The 23801-nt window shown below is 29.5% G+C and overlaps 3 protein-coding genes across 3 annotated transcripts; 1 reads left to right on the plus strand and 2 right to left on the minus strand.

Moving 5' to 3' along the window:
* The first annotated feature begins 12594 nt into the window (after nucleotides 1-12594).
* LOC133823641 (uncharacterized) lies at nucleotides 12595-15061 on the plus strand. The gene is made up of 3 exons (XM_062256497.1): nucleotides 12595-14421; nucleotides 14502-14875; nucleotides 15010-15061. The coding sequence occupies exons 1-3, from the start codon at nucleotides 12595-12597 to the stop codon at nucleotides 15059-15061; spliced, it is 2253 nt and encodes a 750-aa protein (XP_062112481.1).
* Nucleotides 15062-15501: 440 nt separating this feature from the next.
* On the minus strand, nucleotides 15502-16382 carry LOC133820930 (uncharacterized). Its single transcript, XM_062253491.1, has 2 exons — nucleotides 16045-16382; nucleotides 15502-15948 (listed from the first exon to the last, which is right to left on the minus strand). The coding sequence occupies exons 1-2, from the start codon at nucleotides 16374-16376 to the stop codon at nucleotides 15729-15731; spliced, it is 552 nt and encodes a 183-aa protein (XP_062109475.1). The 5' UTR covers nucleotides 16377-16382; the 3' UTR covers nucleotides 15502-15728.
* Nucleotides 16383-16394: 12 nt separating this feature from the next.
* On the minus strand, nucleotides 16395-20762 carry LOC133823642 (uncharacterized). Its single transcript, XM_062256498.1, has 7 exons — nucleotides 20207-20762; nucleotides 18597-19436; nucleotides 17873-18505; nucleotides 17262-17399; nucleotides 16875-17164; nucleotides 16657-16780; nucleotides 16395-16571 (listed from the first exon to the last, which is right to left on the minus strand). Exons 1-7 carry the CDS (start codon nucleotides 20624-20626, stop codon nucleotides 16395-16397), a joined length of 2622 nt encoding a protein of 873 aa, XP_062112482.1. The 5' UTR covers nucleotides 20627-20762.
* Nucleotides 20763-23801: the final 3039 nt, after the last annotated feature.

Raw genomic sequence — 23801 nt, forward strand, 5'->3', positions numbered from 1 at the left:
AGTTAAGATTGTCCTATAGTTCAAATTTTCAACTATCTATGTTCACTTTTTATAATAGGAAAAAACTATGAGAGGGAGGACTAAATTTATTTTTCTATGTTGAATAATAATTAGGTATTCACATTTTTCCTATGGGGATGGGTCCCCATCTCTAATGGGGTAGGAAATCCCCGTCTAAATGTGGAACTGGATGGGGTGGAGATAATTTTCAATCTCCGAATGTTAAATGAGGCAGAGACGGAGACACTCCCCTTTCCGACGGGCCCCATTTAATTTTTTATATATTTTGTAATATTTTATATCTTTTTTTATGTATTTTTGTAGTATAGTAGTAAATTTTTTAATATTTTAAATTTTATTTAGGATAGTGTTTAATATTTTTATTTACATATAATTTACAATTTTAATTTTTAAATTTTAATTTAAAATTTATTTTTTAAATAAATAGGTTCCCCGTGAGGATTCTCCACTCTGCCCCCAACAGGGAATAAACGGGGATGGAGCGAAGATGGAAATTAGAAATATAAATGGGGACATGGACGGGGAAAGCACTCCCCGCCAATTCCCCACCTTATGTGCATCAATAATAATAATAATAATAATAATATGATGATGAATGTTTGTAGTCTTTTTTATTTCAATTACAATATTAAGATTGTATATAATTCTTGAAATTGCATGTGCTACGTGGCTATATAAAATCTTATAATAATAATTTTATTTTAGATACAAGTTTTTTTTTTTTTTTTTTAAAAAGGAAAGTTTCATCTTGGATACAAATTATTAAGAGCTAATAATTTGGTAAAGTTTTTTTTTTAAATAAAATAAAATCTAAAATCATTTTTTTATAATATAAAAAAATAACTTATTAAAGAATTTATGTAAATTTTAGATTTTAGTTTATAGAATAATCTGTAAGTAAATTTTATATATTTACTTATAAAATATTATATAGACTATTTAAAATAAATAAATATAATAATAAAATTTTATACATTTATTTTATTAAAAAATATTTATATATTTATATTTTTTTAGATATTTAAAATACTTTTAATTGGCGCTAAAAGTGTTAGGAAAAATGTATATATGTTAAGATTGTGTAGTTTATAATGAAAAAAATATTGGTTGATTGTAACAGAAAATATCTATGTCCTTTTCTTACCAATAATGTGCTATACTTTTTTCTAACAATTAATAATAGCTAAACAATTTGTGCACCTTTTTATGATATTATACAAACAAAAAAAAAAAAAAAAGACAACCATTTAAGGCAATAATTAGTGCTGTAAAGGCCTCATTCACACGAGTAATGATATGTGCATTTAAAATATGTATTCAAATATTACACATAGTGATGTATTATTGTTTTTTAAAATAGTGGGTCCCAATTTTAATAAATGTGATTGGCTAGATCAAACAGTCTATGTAATGTTTGAGTGTATATTTTGAGTGTACATATCACTACTCACTGCCCACGCTATCTTTGCAAATTATATTTAACAACTGTTTTATTCCCTACAATTTCAAACTCAATAACCAATTATATATAATGCACATGTTATTTATTTATGGGACACTCTCACATGCTATTGCTCTCCCTCAATAACCAATATGTGTACTTCTAGAATCCCATGCTTGCAAATTGCAATTTTAAATAATGAAATCACCAATGAACCGGTCATCCTATACCTATCACCACATTCAATATTATTATTCCAATTGCAATGCCTCTGATTATGTCATTATTGATAGACCAAACTTTTAATTAATATATAGTTGTTCTAGACTACAATAAGTTGATTTTAATAAACTATATTAGAATGTAATCACTTATGGATTAAGTATTTAAGTCTTAGTCAAGAGTCAAAATCCTTATAAATATTTATTAATGTCCCATATGTCTGCTACTCCATGAGAAAGCCAAAGGCGTTGACAAATCCAAAGCTTCATGTATTTGTAACGATACAACCAGTAATCTTAATTAGGCAGCAGCCACCGCAGTTATGTACAGAGCTTTTGGTCAAAGTTTTGGCACAAGCAACGACAGTCAAAAAAGTCCTTTGGTTTTGGATGATGAACAAGTAAAGAGAAGAGAAGCTTCTATATATTGGTGGATAAAAATCAACTACTTCGCCTAATTTGTTCTTCTCTCATTATTTTACTCTTGAGTAGTAATTATTTGATATGTTAATTGTTTTATTATTTTTTTTGTTTTTTTACAAGTAGTTGGGATGACACTAAAAATGAAAAATTTGAGAGGTAGGTTCAAGAATTGTTTCATTTCAAATAAAATAAGTGTTTACTCTAAGAACATACTGTGACGCCCCACGTCACTATGGCTGCTTTCTGGAATGACGACTGGCCCTGCAAACCAAGACAAGTATTTCCAGCGTGCTTTGTCCTCCCAGGAGGTCACCCATCCCTAGATTACTCCAGGCCAAGCACGCTTAACCATGGATGCTTTCTGGAATGACGACTGGCCCTACAAACCAAGACAAGTATTTCCAGCGTGCTTTGTCCTCTCAGGAGGTCACCCATCCCTAGATTACTCCAGGCCAAGCACGCTTAACCATGAATATGGAGTTCTCAAGTGATGGACTACCGAAAAGAAGATGCACCTTCCTGATATAGGTAGTACCAATCAATCTATTTAAGCCATCTTCAACTATGTAGTCCCATACCTACACAGTCTTAGAATCATTACACTCGACCTTCCCCAGGCGGTGTGGGATTGCACAGCTTACCCGGTATTTCCCCTTACAGATCACGGGATTCTGATTGTCATAATCACCCCCCCTTACGGGCCCGACGTCCCTGTCGGCCACACTTCTGGCTGGGTCAAGGCTCTGATACCATTATGTGACGCCCTACGTCACTATGGTTGCTTTCTGGAATGACGACTGGCCCTACAAACCAAGACAAGTATTTCCAGCGTGCTTTGTCCTCACTCACACACTTCTTGGGAAAACTTCCCAGGAGGTCACCCATCCCTAGATTACTCCAGGCCAAGCACGCTTAACCATGGAGTTCTCAAGTGATGGGCTACCGAAAAGAAGATGCACCTTCCTGATATAGGTAGTACCCATCAATCTATTTAAGCCCTCTTCAACTGTGTAGTCTCATACCTACACAGTCTTAGAATCATTACACTCGACCTTCCCCAGGCGGTGTGGGATTGTACAGCTTACCCGGTCTTTCCCCTTACAGATCACGGGATTCTGACTGTCACACATACTTAGTTAATTTATAATTCGTTTTTAGTATCATTTACGACTAACATAATTAGAAATATCCATGCAAATAAAAAACCTAACTCATTTTGGTATCTAAAACTACTGAGAGAGAATTTAAAAACACATCTAACAGTTTGAGTATTTGAGCACAATTTAATACTACTAAAAGAGCAAAAGTTTTTGAGTTTATACTTTTTTGGACTTTGTGTTTTGTCTCATTACCTATTTGTACTATGTGTTTTGACAAATTATTTTTTGGACTATGTGTTCTGTAAAATTGTTCAAATAGAACCTTAAACCCGATTTTGGTTAAAATTTTCTCAACTGAAATCACAAATAATCCACCAAACTAACAATTCAAACAAAAATAAAATCATTATGCTTAACAATTGTGTTGTTATATTCAATTTTATCTTTAACAAAATTGAGTTTAGGAGTCTATTTGAACTATTTTACAAAATATAAGATCCAAAAATAAATTTTTTAAAATACAGGGTCCAAACAGATAATAAAAAAATATGGTCTAAAAATGTATAAACCAAATTTTTTTTCCTGAATGACTGATAAACAACCTAAAAAATTGAGAAAGTTCATAAATCTTTAAAGATATGTACTAATTACTAAAGGAGGACCCTTTTGTTTGTTTTTTTTTTAATATTTTTAAGAATGGCACTAATCACATAGAAATCTCTTTGGTTGGTGGAGGTATTGTTTAAGCTTAATGCAACATTAGGTAATGTTAACTTTAATAAGACATTTTAATATGTATCAAATGTTACTAAACAAATCATTACTCTTTTAGTTATTATGTAGGCAGGGTGAAGACAAAGACAATGGAAGTTAGAACGGTGCCCACTAATTTTTGTTATTTGTGATTTTATACTATGTAGCATATAATTCACATGTGAAATAGTTAATAAAAAAATAAAGTATAAAAAGGGCAAGAATATTTAAAATTGATAACACTTTTTGCACCAATAACGAAATAATAGATCAACTCCAAATCTTTTGTAAAAAAAAAAAGATTCGCTTGGAATTATTCTTACTCTTTGTACTTTCCACTTTCTCACATAATTTTTTTAATCTGGGAAAAGTGAAAAAGAAAAACACTTAATAAAGCAACTGAATAATATTCAAGATTTGTTTTCTTTTCAAATAATAAAATGAAGACCGCGTTTTGATTTGTCTTACAATTTATTTATTTTTTACCAAAAAGTAAGGCCTCAAATACTTTTAGTTTAAATGTTATTTTTCTCCGCAGAAAATTAGCTTGCTTGCATTGGGAATGTGCATCTTTATTTTATTTTTTTATTTAATGCACCCAAAATAGAAAACAATATGTATATATATAGATGACAATTATTTTATAGGGACTTCATTTTAAGCTTTATCGGTGGGGTTCTCAGTATTTTTCGACCCGTAAACAGTTTTCAGCGCGATTTTTTTTATGACCGTGTATATTAAAGCTATTTAGAGCATCGACGCGATTTTTAGAAAATTCTGAATAGTTTACAGTACCGAAAACTAGGTTCAAATATGTTATTTTCCATGCACTTAAAAAAAATTAGTCACACGTGCAACAATATGTTTGAACTTAGTTTTCGGTACTGTAAACTATTCAGAATTTTCTAAAAATCACGTCGATGCTCTAAATAGCTCTAATATACTCGGTCATAAAAAAAAATCGCGCCGAAAACTGTTCACGGGTCGAGAACACTGAGAGCCCCACCGGTAAGGCTTAAAGTGAAGCCCCTATAGAAAAATTCTCATATATATATATTATTTTATGAAGCCTTTCAAAAAAAAAAAAAAAAAAAGCTCGATGTAAGGCCATCTTCAATTTAATATGTAAATTTGTGTCAAATTTAGCACAAACGATAAGTTAATGTTATATTTTGTTCATTATTTATAATTGTGCTACAATACCCAAAAAAAAAAAATTAACAAAAAAAATTCATTTAATATTTATTTAAAACATACAAAAATTTATTATTTTTTAGTATTCAAGATACGTATTCTAAAAAAATTTATTAAAAAAAATGATATATATTTAGTTATTAAATATCAACTACTAAATTATAATTAGTAGTAATATGATTAATAAAAAAGTAATATTTATTGATATATCAAACTTAATCAATACTATATTTTATACTAAATTTAACAACTTTTAGCATTCATCAAATTCTTCATATTTTTTTAAACATCTTATACTTTTTATAAAATGGGGTAAATATAAAAATCCACAAACTTTTCCCACTCTATCGTAGATAATCTAATAAGGCAGCAATTGTTTCAAGGAAAAGATTGGGTTGGTTGCTGCTGTGATGTAATCAATGAAAAAGACCATAACAAAAATGACTCATCTATATCTTTAATAATTTTTTTTTATTTTGAGAGAAATTAAAAAATGACTCATCTCTTTGTTTGTTGAACCAAATCTCTTACTCACTACGTGGCAATTACTTGCCGCTCATGTATATTTTTACGTATTAATTTAGGGACAATTGTCACTTTCTGCTCAGTTGAGAGTTTTTCCATTTCTTTTTCTTCCTATCCAAACACATATGGGACAAATTACAACGACAGCAACTGCACTATTAAACGGCGACGGCGATTAATACGGTCGGTGTTATAGGTTGCCTATCAAATAATTATTAATAACATTAATAATAGTAGTAGTATTTATTATATTGTAAAGCTACAATATATATACTCCAATTTTAGATTTCATTCTAATATTTATTGATCATCAAATGTGGAATGTGTCAACATCTGATGTAATAATTTGCTCAATTCAACTTAAATACAATTATACACGAAATTATTATTTATAGTATAAAAAAAACATAATTCTTTATACATTAAATTAATTTGAAAAAAATAGATGTCAATTAAGAATGTCAATTATTCTTCATAAACGAAACTCCACGGGGCCACACCTATTAGACGTGAATTCCCCGTCTAATTAGAAAATGGGTGGGAATGGTAATGATTTTTCGTCTCCAAATATTACTCTATCAAGTTTTATTTTAATTTTTTGTGATTTTTTATTTTTAATTTATTAGGGATAATATTTGTTATTTTAGATTATAAATATTGTATATTATTTTTTGGATTTTAAGTATAAATATTTTCTGAGTTCTTACCAGGTAATTTGGTCAATGAGATTTTTTTTGGTAGTGAGTTTGAAAATAGTAGCATTTAAGATATTTTAGTTAATTTTTAATCAAAATTTAAAGTATTTAATTAATTATTTCTGATAAATTTATATCATTGTCTATTAATTTCAAATAAATAAATATATAATATTATATATAAAAAAATAACATAAATATATTAAATGAAAAATTAAACCAAAATATTGTTTATAATTTTTAAATATATATTATTTAATAATATTTTTAAATATAAATAATAATTTTTTTAATAAAAATTAAAATTATGTATTATATATTAATATAAGTATTAAATATTTAGTTTTGTATTAAATATTATTATAATAATAATATTTTATAACATTTAAATTTATATTAATATAATTATTAAATATCTAATTTTGTATTATATATTATTATAATAATAATATTTTGTAACATTTGAATTTAAATTTATATTAATATAATTAATCAATATATTTTTTTAATTAATTTTAAAAGTGTATTCTATTAAATATTTAAGATATTTCATTAAAATTAATAAATTGTTAAAACTAATATTTTTTATTATTTACAAATTTTTAATATAAAGGAGATATATTTATGTTAATCTTTTTAGTTTATTTTAGATTATAAATATTTATTTATATATTTAAAATAAATAAATAAAACGGATTCACCACCCCGAACAAATATTTGCCGCCCGCTCCAATAAAAAATTAAGCCGTAATGAAATGAGACGGAAATAGAAATGGAATGAGAGGGACAGAATGGAACCAATTTACAACTATCTTATCTTGTTGCTATACTTAAGAACCTCTTATATACTTTAAAGAGACAAATTTTGGCTTTTTCTATGAGGAAGTTTTTGGCAAATACTCAATAAACATGATTACGTTCTCACTTGAGTGATATTTTTACAGGGAAATAGTGTTATATTATTTATAATATAATTTTTAGATTAAATAAGGTGACACACAATTTATAATATATTATATATGAAAGTTATATTTTGGATAGTGTGTATTTTCAAGTATGTAACACAGAGTTACAAAATTAGTTATAAATTTGTAATTTCTAAAAATTACTCAATAATGTGAAGATTATTTGTTACATATTTTGAGTTTGAATTTTAGAAAGTCACAAGTGATATGACTGTTGGAGATACGATTTTAACTCTCATAATGTGTATAGAGGTTACAAAATCATGTGTGAAGAGTATTGAGCCGTTTTGGAAATGCAAGGAGATCCGAAGCTAGCAGTCGCAGCCAAGAACATCCCAGGCCGCGGCCTGGGACGCTGACAGCCAACTCTAACTTCAAATTTTCCAATTGAACAGTTTTTATACCTCTAGTCACTCCCAAAACTCTTTTTTTTTTTTCCATAAATCTAATTAAACATTGGTAACCATCATAGAGGTTGGTGGAATTTGAAATTCAAATGGTGTCTCAAAACTCTATAAATAGGAGTTTATTGTTCATTTGTAAGACACACTATGTCTATCTACTAGAACACTTGACTAGAAATTCACCTAGAGACTTGTTTGTTCCAGATAGCTATTTCCAATTTGTGAGAGTTTCCTTAGTGCTTGAGATAGGAAAAATAAGCTTTTGGATAAATGTTGTAAATTTTGTTTAAGTTGTATATTCACTTTGATTGTGTGAGTGAGAAAGTTTTATCTCTTATTTTTTGTTATTTCTTCTTGTGTTATTTTGTTATCTTTCTTCTATTTCTTCTTTATATGTAGTTGTATCTTTTTGTTATTGAGTTGTATAACTTCTTCTACATTTTTTGTTCTATTAATTATAGTTTATTTGTAACTTTTGTCGACGTTGTTATTTCTTTTATTCTCTTCACTTTCTTATTTCTATATTTACTTGTATTTTTACAACAGAGTTATAAATTTATTTAATCATCATCTTGTCATTTATATTATTTTATTTAGAATTAGTAATAATTTTTTTTATTTTCATTGAAAGTATATATTTATCTCTAACTAATAGTGGTTGAATTTCAATTTTGTGATGCAATCAAATACTTGGAGCTTGACTATGTTAATATTTATGTTCAAAATTCATATGAGAAACACGTAAAAAAATCAAATAATAAAAGTAAAACAAATATATAAAATTAAAAGTTAGTCGTTGATCAGTAGCAATTGATTTTTTTTTTAAAAAAACTCTCCGAAGATTTGGATGGGTTGTAAACTTGTAGTATTAAAAAGGAAAAAAAGAAAAGTTTGTTTGATTTTTCAGATTTTTTATTTTAAAGTCTGGTTAGATAAATTTTATATAAATACTAGTCAAATAAAAAAAATCAGATAATAAGTTTGAGACATTCGTGTATTCTTTTCCTATTTACACTACGGAAGGCCATGGGCTACCATTTCTATAAATTTTTAAAAAGAATTTAATGAGTCAAGATAAGTTGCAATTCACTGGAAAGCATGTTTGTCATTGTTTATTATTTTTTGTTTTTAAAATTATGTTTTCAGAAATTAGAATAGAAAATAATTTTTATAGTTTTCGAAAAATAACATATATTTTATTAATGTTTTCTAAAAATAATTTTTTAGTTTTATTTAAAAAAAATCTTAAATAAAAAAATAATAAATATATTTACCAAGAAAAAACTCTTTTAAACATTTATAATAAATAATGAGATAAAGTAATGTGAAATAAAAAGTTATGAAAAATAAGGAGAGCAAAATTGAGGAGAGAAATTTTGACGAAGAAAAATTTAGAAAAGAGAAATTGATGCAAGAAAAAAAATGAGAGAGAAAATGACAAGATAGAAAAAATGAGGATATATGAAGTGATGACAGAGCAAATAATGAGAGAAAAAGTGATGAGAAATAAAATAAGGAGATCAAAAGTGATGAGAGAGAAAGTGATATTAGAGAAAAAAATGATGAAAGATAAATTAATAAGAGAGAAAGTGATATGAGATAATAATAATTAAAAATGTTATGTAAGAAAAAAATTGACAATTTTTTTTGTTTGAAAACAACTAAAAACAACATTTTGTTGTTCTCAAAATTTTATGTTTTTTATAACTTTGTTTTTAAAAATTATTTTCTGAAAACAATATCAAATACCCCTACATGTTTTCAGAAAACAGTTTTTAGGTTTTAAAAACAAAAAACGGTTTTTTAGTTAAGGAGTCAAACACCCTCTAAGTGATTCAATTGTTAGAGAATATCAAATTTATCCAATGGAAATAAGAAAAACTATTACAACTCTAGGCAAAATAATACAAATGATAAGGTTATTGATTAAATAAGATTACAACTCAATAACAAAAAATACAAGTAAATATAGAAACACGTAGATGCAGATAATAATAGAAAATATTACTCTAGACAATAGATACAAATAAACTAGAAGTAATAGAAGATATTACAACTCTAAAACAAAATATACAAGTAAATATGTAAATAGAAAATAAAGAGAATAAACAATATAAGAACAAGAACAACAGGAAAGCATTCTATTACTTACACAACCAAAGTGAAAAATATTGAGAATCACCAACTTAAACAAGGTTTACAATTACAACCTTTGTCCAAAAGCTTATTTGCCTCTATCTCAAGCACTAAGAGATTCTCACAATATTGGAAATAAGTATCACATTTTGGTGTATTTATAGCCAAGTGCTCTAGTGAATAGAAATAATGTTGTCTTATAAGTGAGCAATATGCTCATATTTATAGAGTTTTGAGACACCCTTTGAATTTCAAATTCCACTAACCATCATGGTTGTTACTAATGTGTTAATTTGATGTTTATGGAATTAAAAATGAGTTTTGGGAGTTACATGAGGTGTTAGAACCGTTCAATATGGAAAAAAGAAGATGAAGTTGGTTGTCGGTGTCCCTGGCCGCGGCCACTGGCCTCGGTCCCCCAGGCTGCGGCCAAGGATAATTAGTGGCCGCGACCACAACCCTAATTTCACAAAACTCAACTTTTGCATTTCCGAACGGTTCTATCATCTTCTCACATGACTTTGTAACCTCCAAACACATTATGAGAGTTGAAATCTTATCTCCAACAACCATATATATCACTTATGACTTTATAAAATCTAAGCTCAAATGTGTGACATACAATCTACACATTATTGTGTAATATTTGAGAGTTACAAATTTGTAACTGACTTTGTAACTCCTAAATATGTCACATTTGGATATACAGACATGTCCAATTTTATAACTCTCAATAATAAGTTACAAAGTGTGACAAATCACATTATTTAATCTAAAATTATATTATTTAAAATAATATAACATCAATTGCTAGCATAAATTTTTCATTTAAAAAAATAAAATAATATATACAGTATCCTAATTAGAATTATAATATGAATATGTATAAATGAAATAAGTATCTATGTTAAAATCTTTATTACCAAATATATGAATCTTATCAATAATAATAATTTTTTATAGCAACCTAGCAAATAGTTCACCACGCACACAGTCACAAAACCCTGAAAATCCTATGAATTTTTTTTAGTCAACTTAATTACAATTATTATTATTATTAATACCTTCACGCAAAGTAAAACCATAGAAATAATAGTGTATTTATATGAGATTTTAAATTTGGTTATGACACGCTAATTCTTAGACAGAAAAAGAAACAAAATAAGAAGAATTTATTTTCATTTTAGTTGATAATAATTAAATAAATAAATTAAAAAAATAATAAAGAAAATGTAAGCATACTTGCAATATTAGATAGCTGACCCAATTATTTTTTGTGTTGACAGTAAATTAAGCATAATTTATAATAGATCAATATTACATAAAAATTGACACCAAAATTCAATAAATAAAAAACAAGAAAGGATGTAATTGGCAATAAAGTAGCGTGTTAGAAGAATTGAGTTAACTGTGTTAATATCACATATATTAAAGCAGTAATAAAAAAAGATTAAAGTAGTATCCATATATACTATAATTAACATAATTCAGTGAACAAAAGTCCTCAGTGTACCAATAAAAGACAAAAAAATTGGGATATAATTGAAAATCCACAAAAAGGTTAGACAATTTTTTTCCCAAAGGCATATAACGTCTTAGAATATAGTAAGGATGTATGCATTTAATATTAAAAGATCAAAGATCTTATATTCAATTTATTTTAAACCTTATTAAATTAAGTATAAAATATATTTCTTGTAGAGCAACTATGAGTAAATAAAATCTTCACTATGAAATGAAATTTTTGCATCTTTATACAAAATTATTGTAATTGTCATATTTACACGAAGTTATTGTATTTAACACAGTTGGTGTTCAAAATCCAAAAGTTAGATTTTACACTATAATTAGGTTAGATCGACAGTTGATAAATACAAAGTTGTCATTTACATCATTTACACCATCCACGCAACCATTAAAAAAAAGGGAAAATTTTATATATACGGCATTTCACTAAAAGAATTCGAAAAATACGGTAATACATACTTCTTACAATATTACGGTAAAAGTGAAGCCCACAATTCACGGAAGACCCAATCCAATACGGAAGACCCAACATTTCCCACCATTATATACCGAAGACCCAACCCAACCATCACAACTCGGCCAAAGTTTTTGTAACATGCTGTACTCAACATTTCCATGGATTTCAGCTTACAAAACCGAGAAAACAGGGAAAAAATGAGAAATTTTCTTCTGCAATCTACTGCAAATTTTTTGAATCGATGGGTCTACAAAACAAATTACACGATATCTGTTTTGTGGTAAGTTTCCTTGAATCGATGGGTCTTCTATTTTGTTATTGGAACATAATTTATAGCTTTCGGAAATCATTAAGATAATTATAGCAAAAACATATATTTTAACACATATCTCCACAGAATCATAAACAAAATTTACCATAGAAACATTTGAAAATCCTGAAAACCTTTTATAAAAAAAAGAAACTGTTACAATATTATAAAGATGTTTCTTAGATTGTCTCATCTTTAAGTTATTTGCTCTTCCTTGTGCAGAATTTGGTCATTTAAAAACCAATAAAGGGACGAGTTTATATGCTAAATTCTCATTTTGTTGGGGGATGTGTTATTGAATAGCTTGTGCTGGATTGGGTAGTTTTTAACCCATAAGGTAGTTTATATCCTATTTTGTTTTATAATGAAAATATAAAATTTCTACATATCAATCTAATTTTTCTTTTTATTCATCTGCAGCCATGAATCCAATAACATCTTTGGTATATTATGATGGTCATTGGAATGAAAATAATGTGTATGAGGATTTCAAAATGCTGGGAGTGTTAATACCATTAGATTGCTCATTTACAACACTAATGAATATCTTGTCTACAGAGTTGTCTACCATTCTGTCAACAGAAAATGCAACAATTGAGTACCAGATTGCAGAAACATTGCCTCCATTGAAGATCAAAAGTGATAGCTCTATACAATTCTACTTGGAGTGCAAAAGAAATGACAAAACACTCACAAAATACCCTTTGATAGTTTCTGTAACAGAGAACAACCAAACAATTACCTGTGGAGCACTTCAAAAGATGAGTTCTACTGTTGCTTCAAGTAGTAATAATATAGAGAATGATATTTCGGACACATCGACATTCTCTATAGATGAACCTCAAGGACTACCAAATTTTATTCAGTTGGCAGATCAAATTACAGATTTGATTTTGGAGAAGGAACGACATGAATCAATTCCTGAACATATTGGAACAGAAACTACAATTATAACTCATGCAATTTCTGATGGAATAAGAGAAAAACAGGTATACAAAAACAAAGAGGTTCTTACAACAACAATTGGTCTCTATGCCATAAAAAACAATTTTCAGTTCAAGGTCCACAAATCTTGCAAAAAAGAATATCAGTTGAAGTGCCTTGATTCAGAATGTACGTGGTCATTTCGTGCTGCAAGATATGGAAAGACAGATATGTTCCAACTTAGGAAGTTCAATCGTGCCCACACATGTTCCTTGGACATTATTCTTGGAGATCACCGACAGGCTTCAAGTAGTATGGTTGGGAATGTTGTGAAGACCAAGTTCACAGATCCAAAAACAAATTATAGACCTAAAGATATAGCTAAAGACATGTTGGACAGATATGGAGTTTCCATGAGTTACCAAAAAGCATGGCGATCTAAGGAAAAAGCAGTTAATTATGTACATGGTTCAAGTCAAGATTCCTACCGAGACATTCCACGATATCTGCACATTTTGAAGCACAAAAATCCAGGTACTGTAACAGATTTGCAAATTGATAGTCTAAACAGATTTAAATATCTTTATATGGCTATGGGACAATCAATTCTAGGTTGGAAACATTGCATTCCAGTAATTGTTGTTGATGGAACATTCCTAAAAGCTGCATTTGGCGGTACACTTCTCACAGCTTCAACACAAGATGCAAATAGACACATCTTCCCATTGGCTTTTGCTATAACAGATTCGGAAAACAATGATTCATGGGAGTGGTTCTTCAGAAAAATAAAAGAATGTTATGGAGAAAGAGAAGAGTTGTGTATAGTTTCAGATAGACACGAAAGCATAGAGAATGCTATAAAAAATGTCTTTCCAAATGTAACTCATGGAGTGTGCTCCTACCATCTTTTCTGCAACATAAAGACCAAGTTTAAAACAGACGCAGAGGCAACCAGTATTGCATTTCATGCTGCTGCAAAAGCTTATAACATGGAAGATTTTGAAAAATACATGAAGGACTTGGACAGTTTACATGAAGGAATCCGTCCTTTTCTGGCCAATGAGGTTAAATATGAAAAGTGGGCAAGAATCCACTCCAAAAGTCGTAGATATGCAGCTATGACTTCAAACATAGCTGAATCCATTAATGCAGCACTAAAAGAAATGAGAGAGCTTCCAGTAACAACATTACTCGAGTGCCTTAGAAACCTGATTCAAAAATGGAGCTACAACAACAAAAAAGAAGCAGAAGCAACATTTACAGAATTGCCAAAGAAACAAGAGGAATACTTAAGAAAGAACTTTGTCAAGTCATTAAGAATGACTGTAAGTACAACTATTTCCTTTATTTATAAATACCTCTGTATTAATATACTTCCTTGTTCATTATTATAATTTCATTGCAGGTAGAACCAGCTAGCACACTCATTTACAGTGTACACAATGGTTTAACAACAAACATTGTTGACATTGCAAATAAATCTTGCTCTTGTAACAAGTTTGATTTGGATGAATTACCTTGTGAACATGCCATGGCAGTCATTAGAAAGATGAACCTTCAGTATAAAAAATATTGCTCATATTATTTCACAAAACAAGCCATGTTGAACACCTATAATGCATCAATACATCCATTGGGAGATCCAAAAACATGGAGAGTTCCGCCTGATGTTGAGGAAATAGAAGTACTACCTCCAAAGGGAAACAGAAAAAGTGGAAGGCCAAGGAAAAAAAGGTTTGTCTCAGCAAGAGAAGGGTCTTATCAGCTTAAATGTGGAAGGTGTGGAGAGCTTGGGCACAACCGAAAAACCTGCACAAACCAGCCTCTATTGAGAACAAAAAAACAAAAAAGCACTCAAAGCTTATAGATTAAAAATACTTTTTATTTGAATTTTGAAACTTTGTATGTTTCAGTACGGTGATTGGAACATTACTTATCACTATTACTTGTGATAAAGAATTATGAAATTTTATTGAATATATGGAATATTATAAAAACTTAGGAAAAAATTTGCATCAATATATCAGAATTAATGTTCAGGGCGTTATCTGTAAATTTTTGTTACATATTTGATACAGATATATCTGAAATGAATATTAATGTAACATTTTGTTACATAATTGTTACAGATATGTTACTAGTTTCTCACAGACACTTCCAACATCAAATAAATGTGAAATAAGTTCTTTTATCAGCTTATGTTACAGTTTTGAAACAAAAATATTTGATTTTCATTTGTAAATTTCCAGTCCATTTAAAAGGATTAACTTCAAAAGTTTGAAACGATTTGATACATATTTGAAACTGAAGTTATCGTGACTATTAATAGACGTTAAGTAATGCTACGCAATTTTGCATGAACTTAGGTTACAAACTTTTAACAGATGTTACCTAAAACATGAAATATAAAAATAAAGTTGTGAACTCAAGTTACAAACTTGAGACACCTCTGTACAACATTCCTCATAAAAAAGGGCTAATATCAAAATTCAATGATATGCCACAGTATTCAAAATATTCAAACATGATACTTGCTTGAAAGTTTGCAAAACAAAGACACAAAAGTTATCTTGCCATAAGTATGTATCTTCTTTACAAGATAAAAGCCAAAATGTTAACTACTTTGATGCTCTCATACTTCCATTGCATTAACATTCAACATCTTCTTGCTCATTCTTCCTCTGAACTCCCCATCAGATAGATAGCCTTCATCTTTCTTTCTTTTAGCATGGACATATAGCTCGACTGCAATTTTGTTTCTCTGGAAACTAACATTCAGAGGATTGGGGATATTTTCAATAAGTCCATGCATAAGAAATTCAGCAAACTTTATGATAAAAATCCCACAATCGCTACAAAAAAAAAACAACAAAATCAGTAACACATAAATGCATATAAACAAAATAATGCAACCAAAAAATAACAATAACTAAAAAAAAACCACTTACTTGTTACTCTGTTGTGGAACCTCATCATCAAACACAATGTCCAACGGGTGACACATATCAATGCCCTTGAATGCTTGTGCATTTAGATCAATATCTTCCCTTGACTCATAAAAATTATTTAAAGAAAGAAACAAGGGCAACAAAGTAGAATATGCTTCAACAACTTTCAACACTTTCTTATCCATAACTCTATTCCTCATTGAGTTGTAGACTTTAAAAAATCTCTGCTTCACGTTGAACTCCCCAAGAATCCAATGATTACAGCCAACAACAGTCATATTAATAGGGAATAAAATGAAATCTACTAGCGACCAAGGGGTGTTACAAAGCATTTTATAACCACAAATATACTAAAAAATAACACTGTTATGCGATATAACAGATCGATCACAGTCACTTGACAGATACACATCATACAGAGCAGTGATAACTTGATCAAAAGAGTTATCTGTAGTAGTAACTCTAACATTTATCAACTCACAATACTTGGCTTTTTTTCTAAGGTAATAAAATGCCACATTAATATGCTGAAAAAACAAGAAGCAAACCATAATAAGAATAATGAAAACAGTAAAACTAAAACAACTTAATAATAATAAGGGAAAAAAATACCTCATTGTCCAAATCCCTCCCATCTTTAACTAAATCATAAAACCAAATTTTTCTCTCAATCTCAGTTACACAAAACTGAAATGGCTCCTTAATGATACTATTATTATCATCAAATTTCTTATACCTATAACAATTATAAACATTTAAAAGTGAATTATGGTGAAACAGAAACTGAAATACAAAATAAATAAAAAAACAATTAAAAAATAGAAGCATACTTATTATTTTTTCTCAGCCCCAGAGAAAACCACTTGTTAAAAGAGTCTTGGTCAATTTGATTAGGCAGATCAAAAAGATTGTCTCCAAAAGCATATCGTCCCACAACCTTCCTTTTAGACTTCACAACCTCCAAATGTTTCATATCCTTAGAAGAAGATGATCCAAATTGGTTAACAAAAGGAGATTGCAAAACTGTAGCAGGCTTTGGATTCCTTTTGCCAACAACAGGAGTAGACACAACTACTGGATTCATCAAAGAACCAGCAATGGGTGTTGCCATAATAACTTCCTAGAAACAAAAATAATATGAAAAACTCAATAATACAACTATTGGAACATATTGCAAAAAGAGAAAACAAAATACAATATCTGCCTTGTTTAGTTACCTTTTTCTTTGCCAAATCACCAACAGCTGCATGAACAACTTTATCAAAAATCTCCACATTCATGTTGTTAAAAATATGAGCCTCTTCTTCTAGATCTTTAACAACATCAGCTACATCATCATGAGGTTTGACAATATTCTATGGAAAAACAAAATTTTATAAATTAATACAGAAATACATGAATACATTACCTTAAAAAAATACAAATCATGAAACCAAAATAACCTGGTCATAGCTCTGGAAAAAAAAGTTGTATATATAATAAAAAATAATAATTGCCAAACAAAAAATTCCAAAATTCATAAGTTTACAAAAACATAACAGAGTTTATACATGCTCTGGAAAAGTCTTGTACAAAACTAACTTAGAAATAAAAAGTTTACAAATTAATAACAAGAGGTTTACAAAACAAGAATTCTAAACTTTCTCTTCCACTTCTCATACTCCAATGGAAACAAAATCAGATTCCTATCAAAAAGGGAAAACAAAAATTAATAAAAAGAAAATATTAATTATATATATTAACAGAAATATAAACATCTATAAAATATAAAATAAAAAATAACAAACCAACCAAGCAATAAAATTAATATTTAGATAAGAATACATACCATTGTTTCTTCAACATCATTCCCAGTAGTCTTCTCATTCTCATTTACTGTATCATTCTTATCATCTGCAATTACCATATCTCCAGCAGCATCTTCTTGCATTGCTTGAATGCATTCATCAAAAACTTGGGTAAAACTTTCATTCTCAAAAAACTTATCCTTTTCCTTTGAAACACCACCACCACCAGAAGTATCACCAACATCAGCTCCCACAAAACCAACATCAACATGATCAATATCATCATTAATACCACATGATTTTGGCCTCAACTCACCTAACATTTCCATAACTGCCTTGTGTTTTAAATCTTGATCGTTTTTCAGATTAACCAACATCTCCATCAATGCCCTATGTCTAGATTCACTAGCAGACTTTAAAAATGCAATTTCCTTAGACATAATGTTACACTTCTTCTGACATTCATCCACAATAATTTTCATATCAGAAAAACCAAATGTCACACAAGGAACATATGATGAGGAAGGAGCCTCACTGGTTGGTTTCTTTGGAGGAGCAACAAAATCATCATCCTCAAAATCAGCAACATTCATATCCTTGTTGCACTGGAAAAAACCTTCAAGCTTGAAGGCATTGTTCTCTTCATCAGTGGGCAAAACTTTAACAATTTTGGTCTGCAAATAACAACACAGAAAAATCAGTTTACAATATTAAAAAAATCAAATAAATTCATATATAAAGAAAAGCAAAAAGAATAAAAATTACCTTATGTAATGAAAACACATTCCTCTCAAGCTCCTTATGAGATGGGATTGCAACAGATGACCAATTTATAATCCTAGGCAGACCACAACTAACCTTCTCACAATAAGTTCCCTCTAAACTAGGAATTGATTCGTAAATGAAAACTTGGAAAACAAATGGCAAACCATTCAACTTATAGGTTGGGTAAGAACCTTGCCGAGTAATAACAACTTCATTTTCCCTTAAAGCATCTCTCAAAGATGAGAGAGTCACATTAAAAATATCCTTTCCCCATGGAAAATGATTAAAACCACCACTATCACAAAGATACAAGTCAGTTTTTTCAATGTTCTTCTCTTTTTGCCAAGCATACAAAAAGTTAGTGATCAGGTAAAGTACAGCCATCCTAACAGCCTCATCATCATTATCAAAATTGGCAGCCTTAAACCTTTCTTCAACAATAATTCTTGAAATGCCCCTTGTATGGTCACCAAAAAATTTCGAATACAATCCAATAGGATTACTATTCTTAATTCCACCTCTATCAATATCACCAAACACATTTAACCCAGACAATAACCCAAATTCACCCAAAGAAAACCTAATCAGCTTTCCACAAACTTTAAACCACATTTCATTTAAGTTTGGTTGGTTAACTTCTCTCAACAAAACATGGTGAACCAATTTAGCTTGATTAGCATAAGATTTAAGGTTTAGAAAATGACCAAAGCAAGTCTTACTAAACAAAACCTTTTGAGAGTCAGTCAATTTTTCTGAGATCACATTGATCTTCTCAAAACCACAGTGAAAATTGACTCTTGCTCTATAATGATCCTCATGTTTGATAAAACATTCCATATGCTGCATAGAATAATAGACAACCAACAAAATTTTAAAATAAGACAAATCAAATGATTAGATGACAAGAAAAACACAAATTGATGAAATGAAATTAAAACAGATACAATCAAAACTTGAAAAAATGAAAACATATTTCAATAATATAAAACCTATTATCTTTAAATACAAAAACTAACAAATTGGAACTTGTAACATATGTTTACAGAAAAAGAAAAACATATTTACAACATCAGAAAGAACATTAACAACCTTGTAACACTTGGTTACAAAAACTAACAATATAGGACCTGTAACATATGTTTACAAAAAAACAAAAACATGGTTACAAGATCAGTAATACCATTAACAAACATGTAACATATAGGTACAAAAACCTAACAAAAATTAACAAAATTAAAAACATAAATCAGATCAGAGCATGAACAACATAGAAAACATATTTCAAGAATATAAAACCTAATATATAAAATACACAAACTACCAAATTAGAACCTGTAACATAAGTTTAAAGAAAAGAAAAACATATTTACAAACATCGGAAAGAACATTAACAAACTTGTAACACTTCGTTACAAAACTACCAAATTATGACTTGTAACATATGTTTACAAAAATGGAAAACAAGGTTACAAACATCAGAAATACCATTAACAAACCTGTAACACTTTGATACAAAAAAATAACAATTGTTAACAGCAACAAGACAAATAGACCCATAAAAAACAGAAAAAAAAGAACAAAACGAATTTAAACGACACAAACATAAATACCTTCGGTTTATCCAGTAAACCAACATTCTTCTTCGCAATTTTTCTGTTAGCCTTGCACTTTACTCGACTAGAACCTCCAATAGATAGTTTCTTAGATTTCTTCGCACTGACTTTGCTCTTTGACAATGCAACATGTTTTCGCTTCAACTTTTTCCCAATTAAGTCAACACTCGCATGCATGTCGCCCTCCTTCAACTCATTTGAACCACCAACATCATCCTCGATCACATTAGGAAGGGGAGAATCCAATGAATACTTCAAAACAGCTTTCCCTTTAGACAAAGGAGAAAGATTACTCTTCAGAAGTTTCCCCTTCGTTTCGGAAGACTCTTGATCGTCGGAATGCTTCGAGGATGCTGGGCCAGAGAACGCAGCACCCGACCGAGCAGGAGATGCAGACCCCGCACGAGTGACAACCATTGTTTAACCAGTCAATGCCAAACGATTTTGAAAAAAAATGAAGAAACTCAGTTAGGTTTTCGGACTCGGCCAAAGAAAAAATGAGAAACGGAGAATGAAACAGATGAAAGAGAAAGAGAATACAAAAAAACTTCGGGGTTTGGAATTTGAAAAAAAGACTTTATAAAAAACCGTATATTTGAAATAAAAAACCGTATAAAAGTAGGCAACCGTATATTTCAAATTTTTTTGCTTTATACGGTGTATTATGTAATTTTCCCTAAAAAAAATTATTAGTTAATTTTATGTATTAGTTTCAACAACAAATTAATGAAGAAAAAAAAATACATGCCTATTATATACTTTCAATAACATAAATAAAGGTTACATGCCTTTTTTTTTTTTTTTTTTGCTAAGAAAAAAAATGATAATCTCAAACCTCTAGACTTGAGGAAAAGAAGAGAGCGTCACTTCTAAAAGTATCTACAATTGGAGCAACATTAAAGGTGGCTTAAACTGTCCCATCATAATTTTTTTAATAAACCTAACCAATAAAAAAAAAATATGAACAACGTTGTCAATTTCCTTTTAAAACAACATTATCTACCTCATCTACTTAGCCCACTACCTATCCCACTACTGATAAGCAATTCTCCAAACAACTCCCATTGAAGTTGCTCTGGCCCAAAGGTTGCTAAACCACAAGCTGTCTTGCAAAAAGGACAGTGGAAGAAAAGAAGCTGGAAAGAATCTTCATTAGCTTTGCAAAGGCTACAAGACATAGAAGTCTGGAAGATACTTGGGAGCCTCTGTTGACCAAAAGGAAGGATATTACGGGCCAGCTTCCACAGGAAGAATCTAACTCTTTCATGAACCGGAATCCTCCAAAGTATTTTCCAAAACGTAGTATCTATCCCTATTTTACTATTTACTATAGCCTTGTACGCCTCCTTAACCTTTAAAGAACTCACTAGTTGAATCTTTCCCAATCAATTTATCCTCAACTTCGAAAGTGAGTCTTTTGAGTACATCTTTGACTCCAGAAAATTTGGGAGTAAACCATAACAAATTCCTCCTCATCCCAAGTTCCATTATGTCGTAACAATGTAGTATGAAGGTGATAACTCTACAAAATAGAATTATTTTACCATATTTTTTATACTAATTGTTGTTTAGTCTTTGAGTTTTTTGAGTTTTTAAGTAATGTATTAAGTTTTTAAGTAGTTTTGAATTTATTAGTTTTATTGTAATTTTATAGATTTTTGTGTAATTTTATAGATATTTTATTATGATATGTTGTAGTTTAATTATTCAAAATTAGTGTTATTAGATTAAAAGTTAAAAATGTGATTTTATTGAACTTAATTGCCAAAGTAAATTAAATTTTAATTAATATTTTCATGATTACGATTTATTCTATAATTGAAAGTATTTGATTATAATTTAACGTGTTATTTATTTTGTAGGATGTACTTTGCATTTTTGTCATGTTTGAAAATAAAGAAGAGAAAAGAAAACTGTTAGTTTTGAAAGAAATGAAAGAAAAAGTGATGATTTTGAAGCAAGGCCCAGGTGCACCTTTCACCCAGGCCCACGCCTGCTCCTTGCCTTCCCAGCCACTTGGGCCTGCACCCAACGACCCAAGCCTAATGCCCCTGCTCAGCCAGTCGAAGCCTCCTGGGCTCGCCAGCCAGCTGCTGCTCCCAGGCCCATCACGCCAGCTGCCCTTCCTCAGCTGCCTGGTTAGGAACCATGATTCTAGGATTAAAGGCAGCTCTATACTGATCCCAACTTAGCCAAGGAACCCACGGGGCATTCCAAATGTCAAACCCCAAGCCATTTCCGATGAGGTAACAACATTCATTCCAGATAAAGGTTGTAGTAGTGAGAATCCCTTTAGCCAATAAGAAGCGTTGGTAGGCAACTTGACTGACCAAAACGCTATTCCAGGCCATAAATATTTTGCTTTGAATACCTCACACCACAGAGAGCTTTTACTAGCTGCTAACTGCCATCCAAGTTTAGTGAGCATAGCAAGATTAAGGTCAGAAAATCTCTTGAACCCTAGGACCCCACCTTCACGAGGGATACAAATTGAGTCCCGGTAAGAAAGAGCCAAGAAACGGGTCTTCTGAGAAACGCCAATCCACCAAAATTTTCGGATTGCCTTATCAAGCTCATCACAAAGGGTTTTAGGGAGTAAAGGAGGAGACATTGTATAGACCGAGAGACTTTGAGTGACGACCTTATAATGAGAGTTGATCGATCAGCCTGAGAAAGAATCTTACATTTCCACCATTCCAGACGAGTAATAATATTATCTTTGATATATTGGAAGTCCTTCCTTGTACTTTTAGAGAAAAACAGGGGATTCTCTAGGAATTTATGGGTTTGGTTCGCTTTGTTTTTTGAAAACGTAAAATAGGTTTGTCACCATAACTAAAAAACTGTTTTTTGTTTTTAAAAGCTAAAAACAGTTTTTTGAAAACAAGTTGGAGTGTTTGTCATTGTTTTCAGAAAACAATTTTTAAAAACAAAGTTACAAAAAACATAAAATTTTGAGAACAACAAAAAGTTGTTTTCTATTGTTCTCAAATTTTATTTACTAACTTTCTCACTTCTTATTTTTCATCATTTTTTCTTTCAAATTATTTTATCTCATTATTTATTACAAATTTTTAAAATATTTTTCTCTTTGCAAATATATTTGTTAATTTTTTATTTAAGATTTTAAAAAAATAAAACTAAAAAAAAATATTTTCAAAAAACATTAACCAAACACCTCTTGTTTTTTGAAAACTACAAAAACAGTTTTCTGTTCTCATTTCTGAGAACAAAATTTTGAAAACAAAAAACAGAAAACAATGCCAAACAGGCCCTATTTTTGTAGTTTTTAGAAAATAAGAGGCGATTGATTAATGTTTTTTAAAAATAATTCTTTTTAGTTTTATTTTTTTAAAATTTTAAATGAAAAATTAATAAATATATTTATAAAGAGAAAAATATTTAAAAAATTTATAATAAATAATGAGATAAAATAATTTGAAAGAAAAAATAATGAAAAATAAGAAGTGAGAAAGTTAGGAAAGAAAATTTGAGAACAACAGAAAACAACTTTTTGTTGTTCTCAAAATTTTCTGTTTTTTGTAACTTTGTTTTTAAAAATTGTTTTCTGAAAACAATGCCAAACACTCCA

Source organism: Humulus lupulus, chromosome 3 (genome assembly GCF_963169125.1).
Source record: "Humulus lupulus chromosome 3, drHumLupu1.1, whole genome shotgun sequence".
Taxonomy (NCBI): Eukaryota; Viridiplantae; Streptophyta; class Magnoliopsida; order Rosales; family Cannabaceae; genus Humulus; species Humulus lupulus.